General features: G+C 47.0%; 1 protein-coding gene across 3 annotated transcripts in view; it reads right to left on the reverse strand.

The window, feature by feature from the left end:
• The window catches only part of SPNS2 (sphingolipid transporter 2), a 120176-nt gene that overhangs the window by 45035 nt on the left and 56784 nt on the right, over window positions 1–18357 (reverse strand). For all 3 annotated transcript variants that reach the window (XM_027882148.1, XM_027882147.1, XM_027882149.1), the window contains exon 4: window positions 673–824. In XM_027882148.1, coding sequence (XP_027737949.1) covers window positions 673–824 — 152 coding nt within the window. The remainder of the gene's footprint in view (window positions 1–672; window positions 825–18357) is intronic.

Consider the following 18357-nt stretch of genomic DNA (forward strand, 5'->3'; position numbering starts at 1 on the left):
GTCCTCTTGGCAAAATATTCTTTTCACCAATTAAGGACCCATTTCTCTCTTTCTCCTCAAGACCAAAGGGATGTTTGTGAGTTTTGTCTCAGGGATGAGTGCTCTAACTTGTAAAATGCCCCACCAAGAAGTTTTTCCCTGAGTCTGGGACATGTTACCCATGTATTTATTCCCTGCTGCAAATGAACCCCTGATGTCCCTTTTGCACAGGATGTTGTCCCACTCTGGGAACTGGAATGCAAAGTATGCAAACCCTCCCTGCCTACAACCTCACAATAGAGGGTCAGCCATTATTTTTAAAAAAATAAAAATAATGACAGATTCCCTCCTGTCCCAACAATCAGATACTGTGGTGGGCTGATAAGGAAACACAGCTGAAAGAAACAGTCAGCTAAAATATTTTGATTCCATTTCCACCCCACTGCTGTAAAAAAAGAGGGGAAAAAAAAAATCCTTCCCTCTAATTCCCAAAAGTCACACACGAACCAGCAACAGGGCCAGAAAAAGAATCTAATTCCTGCTACTAATTAGTCACTGCTCACAATATTTTCCTGTCTAAACAATTCCAACCAAAGACAAGAAGCATCATCATTAGCAACCTCAGATCTGCGTGGGTTTATTTCAGTGCAAATGAAAAACCAGGCCCAAGGAATTTTGGTGCCACTTACTCACCTGCCCAGAGGAATTGCAAAGTAGAAGACAGAGAGCATGAGGGTCCTCGTGTTTTTGGTGAACAGGTCTCCGATGATGGTTGGGGCGATCGTGGAGTAACTCGCCTCTCCGATGCCAACCAAACCCCGGGAGAGCACCAGCAGCCAGAAATACTGAGAGAGCAAAGAGAAACATTACCAGCTATCCCCTTGTCTTATTTATTTATTTATTTTTATTTTTAATTCAGGATTCATGACAGCAAAATCTGGGAAGGCAGGGAAATACAAAGCCCTGTGAGTGGAAAATGGTCCTGAAAGCCTCGCGCTCCTTTCATTCGTCTCCTGCTGGGAGGAAAGGGACTATAATTTTTGTGAAGATTTATAGGCATGAAGGGAAAAGTAATAATAAAATGTTTACCCAGTGACACTCAAGGATGTATTTTAAAAGAGGCAGAAGACCCTCAGTTTGTACCCAGGCTGCAGCTCAGCCTTGCTCAGCCCGAGTTTGCTTTGAAATCCAGAAACAGCAGCACCTGCTGAGGCCAATCCACTCTCCCCGGTGTGCCAAGGGACAAGCTCTGACTGTAAAACCCCAAAACTGGGAAGGAGTTGAACCCCCCCAAAACCCTCAAACAAAATGTTTTCCTTCATTAAAAGCCACGGAATAAGGGAATCTTTCCAAGGTGCTAAGCACCCATCTCACTCCACTTGCCCTGAAGAGCAGCAGACACCTCCCCTCACAGCAGGAAGGCAGAGTGAGGGGCACTGAACAGTCCCCAAAAAAAACCCAGTCCCAATCCCAGCTGCACAAAGAGGAGATCTGAGCTCCCCTGGGAGCCTCAGGAACATCCCCTGCTCCGCAGGCAGGACCTGCAGGTGAACGACTCAGAGCCACACAAGGCAGGGATTGAGCTGCCCAGGGAATTCCAAGCCTTTCTGAGTAAAGCTCAATCCCATGGGATGAGATGTGCTTCACATTCAGCACAACTCAGCCTAAAACGGACCAAAAGGAGTGGTTCATCTAACAGATTTCTTTTTCTTTTTCACAGCCCGTTTTCCTATTTCAGCAACACTTCTGTGAACTGCAAAGACCTGATTTTCAACCTGACCTTTCCCTGCACCTGCAGTTTTGTGGGTGCTGCCTTGTGCAGGAATAAGGCACAGTGCTTTGATGCCTAAATACCTGACACATGAGCACAAGCAAGTTCTCAGCCATCCAAGCAGCTTGAGCTACACCCAGGAGTAATTGCAGGGGCAGAAATTCAACAGTCAGTGCACAGAGTTGTAAGCACAGGACAATCTGTTCCTACAAATGTAACCTCTACAAATCCTCAGCTTACTGTTGCTGTTCTATAGATCATCTGTGAGGAGAACAGCCGGGATTTAAACTGAGAGAGGGGAGGTTTGGATTAGATATTGGGAAGGAATTCCTCCCTGGGAAGGTGGGGAGGCCTTGGCACAGGTTTGCCCAGAGAAGCTGTGGCTGCCCCAGCCCTGGAAGTGTCCAAGGCCAGGTTGGAGCAACCTGGGCTGGTGGAAGGTGTCCCTGCCCATGGCAGCGGGGTGGAATCAATGGTCTTTATGGTCCCTTCCAACCCAAACCATTCCATGACTCTGGCTTATGATATGTCCTTAAGCATGGAAGTGTTTTGAGAATAATGAGCAATTACTGATTCTCCTTCTTCAGATGGGAAACAGCTGAGTGAAGGGAAGTGCCTGGCTTTGTGCCCTTCAGCAGAGCCAGGCCAGGGCCCAGCTCTCCCTCACAAACGTGGGCAGTGCCCTGCAGACACCAAGCCACGTGCCTGGGTCACAAATACATCCACCAGCAGCCAAAAATCTGCCACTGATGCCTGTGCATTGTTCTCCTCGCTGTAATCCCCTGGCTGAAAGGAACTTTTTGAGGATTCCTGTAGTCACACCAAACAAACACTTGTGTGCACTCTTCACTTCCTCATATTTTGGCGTGAGCTGAGCACCAATGCCCATTCTCTGAGGGAACACAGGTTCCTTGTTGGCTGGCAGGGCGTGTGCAGTGCTGCTCACACATCTCCCCGTCCCTACCACACACGTGGGTGGAACAGAAAGGGCAATACTGTGACTCAGATTAATTTAATTTATGCCAATTACCCAACACTCAACCACCCCAGTGCAGAAATATGCTGACAGTGATTGGTGCACAGGTAACCAATGCATTTGGAATGAGCAACAGTATTTATTATATGCTGAAAGGCTTAGTCATGCAGAATTAGAAAGCAGGGAACTGCAGGCTGGCTGTGGTTTCTGAAGAGGCTCAGATCTGCATCACAGGGAGGGTGACAGTCACCTGCCAGGCCTTGGGATGAGTATGGACAGTGCCACTTCCACCTGCAGAACGACAGGTTTGGAAATGCACGTTCCTCAAATTTGAGATACCTACAGAAAAATGACATCATTTTGTGCTCACCAGCCAATACCACTCCCAGGGAATGCCCTGCACAGGAATTTCCTTCCTTTAAACAACATTCTCCTCTTACAGTCTTTGTGTAGAGCAGGAAAACTGTACAAAGCATTCCTTTTGTGGTAAAAGACTGACTTGGTGTCATCAACACCACGGAATCAGATGCCCAATACAATGAAATCATCTGCAACAAGTAAGGCATTCACTCTTCTTTCCCAGTTCCTCCTCAAATCCTCTTCCTCCTCCTCCCTGGCTTATCCCACGCTGACACACTCCAAATATCTGTTTAATATTTAAACTACATTCTCTGAAGCAATGGTATCCAAATTTAAGTCATGAGATTCCGACTTCAGTTGGGAATGAAAGGAGCCTTAAAAAGCAGAGCCCACATGAAGAGCTCAGTGGTATCTGAGGTCAGATATTCAGGGCTGTGGCCCGTGCAGCCACTCAGGTGTGACAGCCAGGCAAAACACACCAAACCCTGAAACAATTTAGGGAATTCTTCTGCCTGGTTTTGGAGCTCTAGATTTAGGATTAAAGAGCTAATTCCTCTTCTTATGCAGTTGTTCAGGACCTTTGGCTAACAGTCACCCTGTTGGAACCTAAACAAGAAAAGCAAGCAGTAATTTGTCACAGCGAGATGGGACCCCCCGTCTTCCATCCCTAGTCAGTCACTCAAAACTCACGTTTTAGTTGTCTCTCAAGAGGCACAGCTGGGGAGCCCCCTGGGACAAAAACTGGTCCTTTCCATGAGGGGGCCTTGTCTTTTTGCTTTTCACAAGCAAAAAAAATTACTCCAGAATTCTTCCAGTGCTGCTCATTTGGACCACAGGAACCGCTTAGAAACTGGTCCAGAAACCACCACGCGTGCAAGTACAGACAGCTGCTATTTTTGTGTGCACCTAAACCCATGCATCCATAGGAACATCCCTCTTCCTCTCCCAGTGGATGTGGACATGCCAACCAGCACAAACAAAGGCAAAGGCCGATGTGACAGGTGCAGAGGAAGCTCCGTTCCCCTCCACAGCCGGCAGCAGGACACCTCCACCGCTTCCTCTGCACTGTCTGACCCTGGGGCTCTCAGCAGTTTAGTGACACAAAAAGGGCTTACACCAGCCCAATTCTCTCTGCAGTATCTCTTGGGCCTAAAAGCAGAACAGGCAGCTCAGGCTTTAACTGAATTTCACTGTTCCCCCAGCAGAAATTGGTATATATTGAAGGAGCTTGTTCCTGTCTATATGACTTGAGAACTCTTCTGTAATTTGTTTACCAGTGCAAATAGGTCTCTGGCAGGAAAACTGGAAATATCTGAGTCAGCTTTCAGGACCTGAGCTAATTTCTTCCTTGCAGGTTAAGCCCAGCAACCCCAACACTTCAGTGTTTTTCTGAACACGAGGTGCTTGAAACCAAAGTTTCTTTGAAACAAAAAGCTGTGACAGCCAACAATTTAATTTTGGCTAGCAGTCGTGTCAGAGATGTCTGCACCTCCACGAGAGCTGTCACCATCTCCTGGTTTGGAGAGTTGCACTGGGATTTTTGGAATGACTTCATGGCATCAATCCCCCTCCCTGCTGCCCAGACAGCTTCGAGGCTCCAGCCTGGATGTGGGCATGGGGAAAGGGGTTGGTGGTGGCAACTCAGGATGCAAAAGTGCTCCCAGTCCCTCTCTCCAGCTTGTCTGTGCCACAAAAGGGCTGGTGAGACACCAGCCAGGGAGGATTCCAATCAATCATCCACATATGGACAGGACGGTGGCTGCAGAGACCCAGAACTGCCACAGCCTTCCTGGGAATTTCCCTTCAAGGAATGACATCACCTGAAAGCACTGCAGGGAGAAAGCACTCACACCTATGAATGTGAGGTACAAAAGGTCAGTGGACCTGGCTTTTCTTCCCATCTCCTAAATATGAGGAAGGAAAAATACCCTCTAGCCACAAAGCTGAAGAATTTACTACTTTGTCATTTGAAGACCAACAACCCAAACAAAAAAGAAGCTTAATCCCCCAGACCAGACATGAGTTTTGGAAGGGATACAAATCCTTATGTCCCTGGGGAATGTGCTGATCAAGAACAGGAATACTCCACTCACTAACTTCTAAATTTCTTATATTATCAGCAAGCTGTAGGGAACAACAGTGACAGATCACGGGCTCAGATGGACCTGGTCCCATCACTGCCACCACTGTCACCACATACCCCAAACTATGGGTGTGACACAACCCTTCCAGAACTCACATCTGAAAAACAGCTTTTATGATTGAGTTAAATATTTACAGTACAGACTCCCAGAATCATTTAGCTTGGAAAAGACCTCCAAGAACATCAAGTCCAAGGCAGTTCATGTATTTTCTCTAGAATGTACATTATGGTTTATATCACATACTGAGTTTACTCTCAATCTCACACACACATAGATGTTTGATGGCCTAGGACACATGACTGGCTTTAATCATGTTTGGTGAAACCTCCTAATTATGCATTTATCCTGGTTGTATAGACCATTGAGTGAGTAACACATGTTTTAATAGGTCTAATTACAGCTTGAAGTTCCTTCTTTTTTAATTAGTTAACAAAAGGAGTTAAGCCCCAGTTCTTTAAAAGATTAGCTGCCAGTGATAAACCTATAATCTGCCAAATATGTGTACAACTGAACCACCAGATTTACTGTCTAAAGAATCATATGATCCTTAAGCTTGGGTTATTAAGTATTTGCATTTGAATGTGGAATAGCTCGTAAGGGTCTCAAAAGAAGCTGAACAGATGCTGCTTTCAGATGAGGGACACATGGACCGATGAGATCCCACAGACAGAGCCAGCCCAGCTCAAATCCCCGGGGTGGGCACAGCACCAGGGCAAGCCACGCTTACAAACTGCTGCTGCTGGTCTGAAAGAAGGACCTTTATCCTGCTACAGCACCTGCACCTGTGTCCTCGTGACGATATCGAGTCAAACTCCTACGGGTTTGACATTTTAGCTTCTGTAAAAGGGGACTCAGCATCATGAAAATCCAGATTTGTGAGTGTCTGTAGTGCCAATAACCCGAGGAGAAAGCGCTGGGATTGATGGAATTTCCCCGAGTTCCTGGAGCGAGCTCAGGTGAGCTGTGCTGTGCTGTGCTCCTGCAGCTGAGCCTTGCACTGAGCACTCAGGCCAGCAGGGCAGTCACAAGTGATCAGAGAGAAATGTGACACGCTAAGGGGGGGTGAGATGAGCAGAGTGAACCCCCCAGGGCTCCGTATCTGCCCCAGGGCTGCTCAGCGCCATGCTCACGTGCACACATCTGCCCTCCCTGGGCACAGCCAGGGTTTTCTGCCCAGGCAAACACCTCTTCTTCCATTCCAGCAGGTTCTCCCAGCTGTGCCAGCGCTTTGCAGGATCCAAGTGGTTGAAGATGCCACACCACACCTTTCACACAGGCAGGAAAAGGTGCCCCATTACCGTGATGTCACCCAAACCAGGGCTGCGAGTATCGGGGTGGTGACTCAGAGCACCGGCTCCTGCACACTCACCCTGCAAACTCGTTAGCTGGGACTCACTGGGAGAGCTGAGCAATGGAATGACACCACAAAAGCAGGGGACATATTTGCTTAAACACCAAATGCTCCAGTTCCCTCAGCCCTCCCAGGAACGAGGGGGTCACCTTGAAGAATCTCGAAGCTTCCAAGTCAAACAGGGACACCGAGACAGGATGACATTAAACAATGATGGTGATGTTTGAAATTCCATTCTGTGTGTCTGGATGGATGACAAAGGCCACAGCAGAACAGATAAGCCTGAGTACACCTTCCACCTCTGTGCATGCCTAAGGCTTTACAGATTTTGAATACATATAATCAAAACACCTGGCTTCCACTGGAGGATGTAAGCCCTGGGTGCACACACTTGATGGGAATGCTGTGTCAAACCTAAATATGGACCACAAAGTCACATGCCCCACCTTTGCAGACAGCAATGGTTCTAACTCCTCTCTAACTAAAGGAGAGGAAATACTGTAGAGAGTTTTATATATATATATATATGTGCTGGATGGAGGTTATAGCCAGGTTACAGATGAGACCACTACACCACACCAAGATTTCACAGCAAGCTACTGAGTTACTAAACCTTAGCCCATTTGATTAATCATTTGCTCAAGGGCCAATATTGAAACCTCTTTGCAGTTAGGATGGACTTATGGTGCAGCTTCTAAAGCAGGTCTGATTCTCCTGTTCTGATTCCTCTGCAGCCTCCAGTCACACTTTGTCAAACACTTCCAAACTTCAGATCATTTGGATGCATGAAGTGTCCCCCTGATTCTCAGCTCTGAACACCTCACCTTTGAACAATTCCCTTTTGGGAAAATTCAGCTGGTCCTCGGAGCCCTGCCAGGAGCAGAGAGACTACAGCAAGCAGGGAGAGACCAGAATACATATTTAAATATAGAAATGAGCAAGGGAGATGAAGCAAAGTCCACTCACCTCTCCTTTGATTGTCTCTAGTATTTGTTAATGGCTTTAGTTCTCCCAGGTGGCCTGTTCAGACACACTTAATTGAATGTGGAGGGTTTTATTTGGAAATGCACTTAAGAATCTGGCTGATTAAAGCATCCTCATTTCATGAGATTTTATTATTATTTAATATATAAAAATAACCGATAAAGACTGTAAGATACTCCTTTTTTTCACTCAGCAAACCCTTCAATCAGCAACTAAAGTGTTTAACAACTGCATACCCACAGATAATCTCTGAAGCGAAGCACCTAATTAAGTGCTCTGGAGAGAAAAAACAAACCCCAAACCACCCTGGAAGTAGCAAGACTCCCCCAGCACTTCCCAGAGCCAGCAGGGAGCTGCTTTGTTCTTTGCAGGGACAGAAATCAGCAGCAAGATTTTCTGATCCACTCACAAATGTCAACGCTGAAGTTCCCCTCCAGCGCTGAACCTGCAGGCTCTGAAATCCGAGTTCCCGTCACTGCCCGCCCTCCAAACCCACCCGAGGGAACCTCCTGGTGCTTCTCAGTCATTTTTGAGAAGCACAAAGAGAGGATGAGCCCCATTCCCGTTCTCCATCCCTCAGGAAATGCCATTACAAGACTCTGGGTGAGGAGGAGGAGGCTCCACCAGGTCCTGACAGAAACCTCAGCTGAGACAAAGCAGCGTCTCAGCTCCCTCCCTGAAGGGCTCCTCATCCCACTGACCCCTGTAAAAATATGACATGACATGCAAATTGGGGGGAGATTTACATTCTTCACAATTCCTTGGTCATTAATACTGCATTAATGACAGGGGAATGGAATGGGATGGGATGAGATGGAATGGGAAGGAAGGCACCAGATTGGTTTGCTTACTCACCAGAGCCCCCATCCCGTGGGGGGCTACAGCAGCACTGCTGTAAAACAGACCTCAGAGGAAAGGACTGATGTTTTTAAATAAATCCCAGGGATCATAAAGAGCCCTGTGTTCCCAGTGCCTGCTGGAACATGGAGTTAAAGCACTTCTTTCCACCCCTGGCTGTGGGAGCTCAGGCACTTCACGTGGCTGAAACAGCGGCCGCTTATCCCCGTTACAAAACCATTGCCCACAGCTCAGCCAGAATGGATCTTCCAAAACTGCTCCCCCGAGAACCTTAACAGTCCTGGGGTGGAAGCAAACTGGTGCTTTTTGTTCCAGATCTGTCAGGTGGGACACACTTGCCAGCACTTGCCACAGACATCTCTGGCATTGGGCACTATCACCATTCCCTTCCTGAGACCTGCAAACACAACCATAATCCCCAAAATAGGGACTGGGAGAAACACAGGGTAATTTTGCAAGGTTCTTGACACAGCACAGGTTCAGAAATGCAGTTGGAATACGGGCTGCTGGACACAGAACCAAATACTGATGGGCAATAACAGGCTACTGTTGTTCCAACCACAAGCAAAGCCTTCAATCCAAGCAACCAGCTTGGATCAGATCCCAGGTTTTTCAGAACAAACACTTGCAGGCACTGACACCCAACACTACCAACATCTCCACCTCCAGTGATGTCCACAGGAACATGTGAGGTCCAACCCCATGAACCCCATGGGCTGTCCTGGCTCACAGTGTTTGGTTTGGACCAATTAATAACCCAAAACTGAGTCAAATCCGACAGACAGGGTGGATTGGAGGTTCCTGGAGAGCACAACCCCCTGTCCCCATCCCTGAAACCACTGCAGAAACTGTGATTTCTTTGGAAAAAGCAACAGCCAGCTGACTGAGACACCAGGTGTGAGTGCTCTGCCTCCACTATATGCATTTTCAAGGGCAGGACAAGCTTTGAGAGTCTGGGAAGGACACATTTTAATGGAATCCTTCAAGGTTTAAATGAAATGAGCACAAACTTACAGTCCCAGCCTCTCTCCCCACACTGCTGGTTCTGCTGATTCTTGCCATATTTTGCTTTGCATATGCTAAAAATTCAAGTGCACCGGCAGGTCAGCCCTTTCAGGCAACTCTGCTGAGGAACCATCCAAATCACTCCAAACTCTGAATTTTTTTTATTCCTGCTTTCTGTTTTCATGCTTCCCTGGCTTGCTGACTCAATCAGATCCAGAAGCCTCCCAGAACCGTGTGTGGAAGGCTGACCTTGCAAGATGTTGTCCCACATCTGACAGATGCCTCACTTTTAGCCTCAGATTCCCAGAGAGGAACTGATGCATCTACCAGTTCCTTCCACCCAGGAGCTTCTTCTCATTCATGATCATCATCTTTGAACAGTTGTCATGTCCCTCTTCAAAGTGTTATTAAATTGACGCGTTTTTGTCGTGCTGCAGCTTCACTTGGTTCTCCAAATCCAGCCTGTTTGACAAAATGACAACCCTATTAAACCACACTAAACACATCTGCATGTTTTGTGACTGTCTTTCTCCCGAGACTTCGTCAATCATGTCTTCAGACTCCATGATCAGCACCACTCCCAGGGATTTCCAGCTCCAAATCCATTACCCAGGGTCGAGAGAGCAGTACTCTAATTCGGGTTATCTGCATTGCAAATGCAGTGTTTTGTGTAGCCTGGGAACTTTATGCATTTAAAAGACATGTCAACACTTCAAAAGACTCATTTAGCACCTGGTACTGTAAGACACTTCCCATCTTCCCACTATTTGCACATGACTCAGAACACAATGGTTCTTTTCCCAGCCTTTATGCAGGACCCAGGAGGCCACAGAGTGTGTGGCCACTGGGAAGCACTTACACTTCCTCCAATGACTCGTGCTTTTGGATCAGCTTTTTGGATCAGCAGGCAACTAGGACAGCCAAAGAAAGGCTCAAATCCACACCTTTGCATCTGAACACAAACCTGAATAGCACATCCCCTCTCTCCTGCATCCTGTTTTTTTCAGGACAATTAAGCACAGCCTTTAAGAGCCACCAAGGCCCTGCTAAAAGAAAGTTTCGATTTGTTTCCAGGCCTCCCAAGGAGCCTGAAACTGGGATGAATGGATTTGTTTGCTTTGTCTGGGAGGCACCATTACCAAACCCTCCCCAAGCCTCAGGAACACAATCCATAAAGCTGCCTCAGTTCTATCCCCACTAACCACCTGTCAGCTCACAGCCTTCAAAATGGCAACGTTTCTCCAGGCCCACATTTGACCATCCCAGTGAAGCCTGAAGGGACATGTTCTGCACCCCCAACCTGGCACTCTCAGCACACATCTACCTGCAAAGCTTCTTCCCAAAGGACACGGTGCCACCCAGGCACTGTTTGAAAACTTACATGCAGCACTACTACTTTACTGTTTTCTTCTTTTTTTTTTTTTTTTTTTTTTTTTTTTTTTTTTTTTTTTTTTTTTTTTTTTTTTTTTTTTTTGTTTTGTTGGTTTTTGTTTGTTTTGTTTTTTTTGTTTGTTTTGTTTTTGTTTTGTTTGTTTTGTTTTTTCTTTTTATTTTTCCCACCAACTGATTCAATCCCAACCCATTTAGGGAGCGTTTTCCCTTTCTTCCATTCCTTGGATGCCTTGGACGAGGCTGAGCTTAAGATGCTGTAATAATTATTTATAGAACATAATGCTGAAGCATTATAGAGACTTCCAATAAGACAGAGTTGAAGCAAGAAGATGTTTTTTGTGTTCCATCAGCATGCCCTGGGGTTAGCCCTCTGCTGCAGCAGGACAAGCAGAACGTCCATTTTCATAGACAAGACAAGAAGAAGGAATGTTTCCAAGACACACACTCAGCCTGGAAATAAAATAAATATGCCTTCTTCCCTCTGCCTCCCCAGCAAAAGGTGCAAGGTGAGATTTCCTGCTCAGGCACAACAAGTCACAGCCAGGCTTTGCTTCCACACCACCCGTTAACTGGCACAGCAACTGAGCCTTCCTACTCTTCAACACAGAGACTGTAAATCCAGGTTTCTGCATAAAAATGGGGCAAACCTGGGAAGGTCTTTGGCCTGTGAAGATCTGTCATGCCCCACAGTCCCCAGCTCTGTCACCAAGCATTTTCATGGTCTGTTGAAACTGCACCCAATGTGTGTTGATTTAAAAAGCAGCAGGGTCTGACTCAACCCCCACAAAGACACACCAAAGGTTCCTACAGAATTCCAAAGAAGGAGTGAATCAGGACCACAATCACAGACCCTGTGGTAACGATTTCAACATCTTCCAGTAACCCAGATAACCAACAGCTCTCTGAAAAGGGGCAGGTGATTACAGGGGTCCTCACTGAGACCCTCTGCAAATCAGCACTGAGCTTTGAGCCTGTTTCCTGACACTGTCCCAGCACAAACCTCTGGGCCACCTGCTCTAGAAAAAGCCTGAGCCCTGAGGGGGCAGGCCTGGCACTTCAGTGCAAGCCCCTGCCTCCACTCCACACCCAGTGCAGCTGAGCTCGGACAAACAGCCCTCCTCTCAGCATCCACAGGGGTTGATTCACACATTGCACAACTTCAAACCAATTCATGATCCCAAAGGAGGTGGCAGAGGGCAGGAGGCACATTTCTGGACACAGCAGTACGTGACTGGGGTGATCTGAGGAGTCTGAATGGGATGTGGTTGGTGCCAGACTGACCCTGCGAGGGGAAAGTGGGATTTGAGGGCTGTACCTTGACTGCTTTCAGGTCCCAGAGGGCAGAACAGAACCAGTCCTGTTCCAGACACTCTGCAGGGGGGAAATGCAATGTATGGCAGAGATATTCCTTAGGATAGTTCCTTGCAGTTCATTTCCCTCATCACAGGAATAAGCTTCCTGGGGAAGCTTTGGAGCTGTGCTGTCTCTCTCCTGCTCATCACCAGCTGTGTTTTCAATAACTCTTCCCAAACGCTTCACAGATACACAGGCACAGATACTGGATGGAAAAAACCAACACTGAGCAGAAAATGCAACACTCCAATTTCTGATAACACCTATGAAAAGCTGCCTCCTCTCACAGATTGGCTTTTTTGGCGTTGCTGCTCTGAGAACACCTTAATCTGGTTTTCATTTATAGTTTCCCTTGGAGGAGTGACAGGTGCAAAAGGGACAAGGTAGGAATGTAAAGCAACCAGGAGACAAATCCATGACAGTAATTCTGCACTCTGCAACTGTTTCATCTATATAAATCTTTTCCCAGCTCTTCTGTCCTGGGTCAGCAAAGTCTGAGGGAACAACGAGAACCCAAGATCCAAGAGTTCAAATCATTCCACTTGTCTGTGCAAGAGAAGGTGATGTTCTTACAGCAAAACAGTTTCCCACACAGTGTTTGGAATCAGCTGTGCTGAAGACTAGAGCAGACTTGACAGATGCCCAGTATCCCTTAAGACCAGCTCAGTCAGTCCTTCATTATTAAATGAATAAGGCCTCAAGTTGTACCAGGGAGGTTCGGGTTGGACATCAGGAAAAAATTTTCCACAGCAGGGGTTGTCAGGCACTGGCACTGGCTGCCCAGGGCAGGGGCAGAGTCACTATCCCTGGAAACGTTGAAAAAACTCGTGGGTGTGGCACTTGGGGACCTGGGTTAGTGGTGAACATGGTGGTGGTGCTGGGCTGATGGTTGGACTTGATGATCTCAGAGGACTTTTCCAAACTTAACAATTCTTTAATTCTAAAGGGGGTTGTGGGACTTGACTCTCTTCAAGCCATCTGCTTTCAGACATATGGGAGTGGGACACGAGGCAGAATCAGTCCATAAAGAATTCCACTCTGCAGTGCAGAGCAGAGCAGAGAGCCCTCATTCCTTCCCTCTTCTGGGACATCAGAGCCACCTAACCCAGCACAGCACCTCCTTCAGCGGGCACCTGCTGATCCCAGTGCCCCCAGCACAGCAGCTCTCCTGGAGCCCTGATAACCAGGGAGCAGATGCACAGATTGCAGCAGCACCGGGGCTCTGCATCACCCACCTCATCTCCTCTCTGCTCAGAGAGGCACAGTGGATAATATTTTCCCTGAGCAGTCTAGCAAAGGGGCAAACGTGCAGAAATCCAAATGCCAGCAGCACCTGCTGGTCTGCAGGGTGCCAGGGCCACATCCAAGGCTGGCAAAGCACAGCAGAGCCCCCCAGCAGCTCTGGCCACGGAGAGCCCGTGGCAGTTCAGCAACAGCCTGGCAGGAACTGCCTGAGCTGCACCGAACGCTCGTGCTGACTGCACAGAGCTCTGGGAGAATCCCTTTTGCCTCCTTCCTGAAAGAGAGCTCTGCTCCAAAATAATGGGATGGGAGAGCGGGATATAAACGTTCCAGTAATTCACGGTGACTTCAAAGGAAACCCCCAGTGCTCTCCTGACACACAAAAGGACAGCCTGGGGATTTTAGTGTTGTTTGCTTCTGGTTTTCAAACTGTGGATTTATCTCAGCACAGGCACAGGAGTGTGTTTTATATTACAACTTCTGCCAGGGCACTTAAGACTAAAGGCTTCTCTTCCCCCTTGGAGTGAATCATTGTTTCAAGGGGGTGGCTGGTTTATGTTTATGTTTTTTTTAAAATGAACCCAGCTAACCAATTGTTCCACACTGCACGTCATTTGGTGCTTCTCTTTCAGGCACCTCTTGAAAGACAAGCTTTGGAAATAAAAATACATCTGGCAAGTCTGAAAGACAGGACATGAGCAAGCACTGCAGGCTAAGTGGAATTCCACAGTGGACTGTTTGCTTCCTTTTTCGGAGGATAAATCAAAAGGAAAGGGAAAGAAAACAACACTAGAAGAAATACCTATCCAGACTCACTTGCAGTGGGAGCATAAAGCCTTTATCCTGTTAACTATATCAACATTTGAACAGCAGTATCAGCCAAGAACTGAGGGGTTCAAAAGCACACTCCTGGTTTCCCTGGTCTTGCCATTTCCCACAAAGCCCCGTCCCCACAGCCTGCTCTGGCTGGGAGTGAGGGACCCTGGGTGCCCCAACCTCCCAGAGCATCCCTGCTGGGCAGGAGCCTTTGCTCCCGTGTAAACCAGCAAGCCTTGGACTCAGAAATGTGCTTTATTCAAGATATTTACCTGGAAACAGCAATATTTTAAAGGACTGGACTCATTTCCACCTGCAGGCCCTCCCTTGCTTTAAGACACTGATGTCCTGCCCGTGAGGAAAAGGCGTCCTGATCTCCTGGAATTTCGTGCCAGGAAATCCAGCACCAAAATCCAGGGCTCACCTAAGACAAAGTGCTGCCCAAACAAAGCAATTTAAGAATAATTATTATTATTCTGACTAACAGACATGGCCATCCAAGCAGCCAAAAGAACTCCCAGCACGTGGCCTGATCACCCCTGAGGACCAGGTTGCTTCCCAGTGTTTTCCCCAAATGCTCTGCAAAAGCCAAAAACTACAGAAAAAGGGGTTTTGGACGTGAAAGTGCCCAAATCTGTGTGCTGGCAGGTGTGGGGCTGATTAACAGGCAGGTGGTTGTACTTCCAAAATACAAATACACACTGTACTGAAGTTTCTATAAATGGAGTTAATCTTGAGTTATGTCTAAATACGTACCACCTTTACCTAATTTTAGGTTAATGAGCATGTTTTTTAATGATTTCTTAATGGACCTTTTATTTTAGGAAGTGCTAAACAGCGTTACAGAGCAGGAAGGAGGGCCATCCTTTTTTTCCACAGAGGAATTCGGCACTAACATAAATGATCACACTATTTGACAGAATAAAAGGTGACCTTTTCAATATTATCTCTGCCTTGTTACTTCTGATGATGTCCTTTAGTTACATTTGCCATAAGCTATTTTTATCCACTGAACCAGGTGTATTTATGGAATTACTCTGTGATACAGCACTCACTTGGTTTCTTATTTTGATTTGGTTTAAATGTAATATAAGACCTTGTGAACAGTGACCAAACTTATAAACATCTCTCTCCTGTTTCTGTTTTGCTGTTTTCTGTAACTATCACCTCCTATACGCTCTGGAGCTACCCTTAAATTTTGGCCTGATTTTCATTTTTTTTTTGCCTTGTGAGATGAGAGATCCACTCTTCATTTGTTTGATGGCCCCTATTCCATGTTAAGAACCAAGAGATATTTGATAATAAATAACTCAGGATATTTTAATTATGCAGTGCTCTCCAACAACTACATGTCTGCACAGCACATACCCCCAATTTCAGTTCTCAGTGACTCTTTTTAAACCAAACAGCATAAAATAGACAGTATTTTAGCATTTAGATAGTATTTTAGCTGAGCTGTTGTTAAGCTCCAGCCCTTTTGTGCTGGTTTTGGCTGGGATGGAGGTAATTTTCTCCCCAGCAGCTCTGGGGGGCCCACGGTTTGGATTTGTGCTGAGAACAGTGTTGGTGACACGGGGGTGTTTTCAGGTGCTCACACAGAGTCAGGGGCTGTTCTGCTCCTCTCCCACCAGTCAGGGGCTGGGGGGCACCAGGAATTGGGGGCTCAGCTGGGACAGGTGACCCAAGGGATGCCCCACACCCCAAGGTGTCATGGCAAGCAGGACAGATAATAATTACCATGGCCTTTGCTGGGCACTTGTTTGCCCAATGAATTACAAACAATCTACATATTTACTCACATAATACGGTTTCCTTCAGCATCTAAATTTTAGCCAGGAACTAATATTACCACCAGGCTACCAGAACCCTTTACAAATTGGGTGCCTTTAGAGTTCAGCAGCTCTTGCAGCTGCTTTCTGCCTTTGTTGAGCTGTCTCTTCCCATTTACCCTCCGAACTGGAGCTCTGTGCTGTGAGTTCTATCTAATTACACACTGACAGGAGGCACGAGGCACCAGTCACTGTCCAAATCCGAAGAAAGACAATCCCTGAAGACAGTTTGCTGCTTATACTGAATGGTCACTGTTTCTCACCTAAGTGGGTATTTTTGGTGTTGCCACAACAAGGAGTTTGCTGTGCAGCTCTTCCATGGGCTCAGCCTCTGCCAACCTGCTCCTTCCTCCATCTTTTAATGTGGACTTGGATGGGATCACTTCTCTTACTCACAGGGCCTTCACCACTGCTTTTATTTGTGCCAGAAAAGAGCTGTGGATAATTTCAGCTCCCAACCCTCCTCCCTGACAAACACACACACAGCCTGGAAGGAAAGGGGGAAAAAATGGGAGAGAATAGCCAGTGTTTTGCTCCCCAAGTGAATCCTGGAGGGCAAAGCTCAGGAGAGGTGCCTAGTTAGTCATTACATGAAGAAAAAGGCTGCAGCAGCTCTTCTCTGCCCCTTTTCCTCACCACTATGTCAGGAATTCACCTTGTTCAGTGTAGCATGACTTCCCCACTGGAGACCAGGCCTCCAGCATGGATATCAAATTGGGAAGGAGTCTATGGGAAGTTGGGATTATTCTGCTGGAGCCACTGGGTAAAGCACAGCCTTCCAGCAGCTGCAAAGTTTTCCATCATCTCCTGGAGTCGATTACAAGAGTTGAGTGTGAGACCTCTGGATTAATAGCTAAGTCTTCTGGTAGAGTTGAGGATCCCAGGAAAATCAGGACAGTGGATTAGGGTGGTTTCTATCAAAATGGTAGTTTGGGTCCAGAGTTAGTGCTGATGCAAATCCAGCATGAATTGACACAGGCCTGGCTATTGTGATCTTGTCTCTCTTATGATGTCCAAAACATTGGTGTCTGGATTCCAAACATAATCCAGCTTTAAAAGCATTATTCTCCCTTTCTTGGGCTAACAATATGCCACTTCCACCCTGAGCTCCTGTATACAAATGACCCTATATATGAATCCCTCAACCACTTCAGGTATTAAGCCCGAAATCCTCAAACTGAAATTCAACTCTGAAAACATCAATCCAGTTCCAGAGTCCCCCTCATTCCAGCTGTAGAACCATGTCCACTGCAGAAGGGTTGATGAAAACCTGAGCATGATGTATGTCCATGCCATGAGAAGTGTTTAGAAGCAGGTTATCAGTTCTTTCACAGCTGCTTCTCTCTCTGGGCTCTGATCACAGAGACTTTTGCAGAATGTTATGAGAGACATTTAAAGAATAAATAAATAAAAAAAAATAAAATAAAGAAAGAAACCCAAAAAAAGCCTCTCTGTTTTAGGTGAGAGATGCTCTTCCTCTGGAAAGGATGCTTCCTGGCCAGCTATAAACCAGAATAATTTACTGAGTTAAAGGCTTCCACATTTGGCCACTGAGCATTTTCCACCAGCCAATCCAACGTGAGAGCCAGACCTTCATGTAAGAGCCCCTGCCTGCTTTGGGTGGGAACTGTCTTTTCTTAGAAACTGCAGAGCCCGTGGGTGGGCAGGAGGAACCAGGGTGGGGAGCTTTAGTCCCAGGTTGTCACTCTTGAGGCGTGACCACAAGGCTGCAATCCCTGGAACGCAGCTGGGCAGAAAGGAGGAGGAATGGCCCTCCCTCCCCGGGGGAAACCAGGCTGATGATGCCAGGAGCTGTGATTCGTCTCCCCAGGAATGTTGCCACCTGCAGCAATTAAATCTCCTCTATGATATGATTGAAACAAGAGGGTATTTTCCCCCTCCCAAAAGTGCCAGATCATTGTTCCCTCCGAGTGGCTCTGGCAGACAGGGGGATGATTGTGGGGAGGGGAGATCAGAACGGGGTCCTGGGAGCGGCACAGGAGCTGTGCAGAGCCTGACAACTCCACCAGCAGCTCCCCAGATACACCCATCAGCCAGTGTTAAAGGAGCTGAAACCACATCTAATCTCTCTTTTATCACCCACCTTTTTTGCCTTTGTGGACAGGAGCCAAAGTCCACGTGTAAAACCACTGCTGGCTGCATTCTGTTACTCCACAACCACGAGCAGACTTCCCAAAAAAAGAACTCCAATGGCTTCTGTTACACACCAGAAGACAAAAGAACCACTTATAGCCACGGGTTCCTTTTCCCAAGGCTTCTGTAAAGCCTTTTTAAAG

This window comes from Empidonax traillii, unplaced genomic scaffold (genome assembly GCF_003031625.1).
Source record: "Empidonax traillii isolate 1590-97213 ecotype Southwest subspecies unplaced genomic scaffold, ASM303162v1 scaffold101:size1699134, whole genome shotgun sequence".
Classification (NCBI taxonomy): domain Eukaryota; kingdom Metazoa; phylum Chordata; class Aves; order Passeriformes; family Tyrannidae; genus Empidonax; species Empidonax traillii.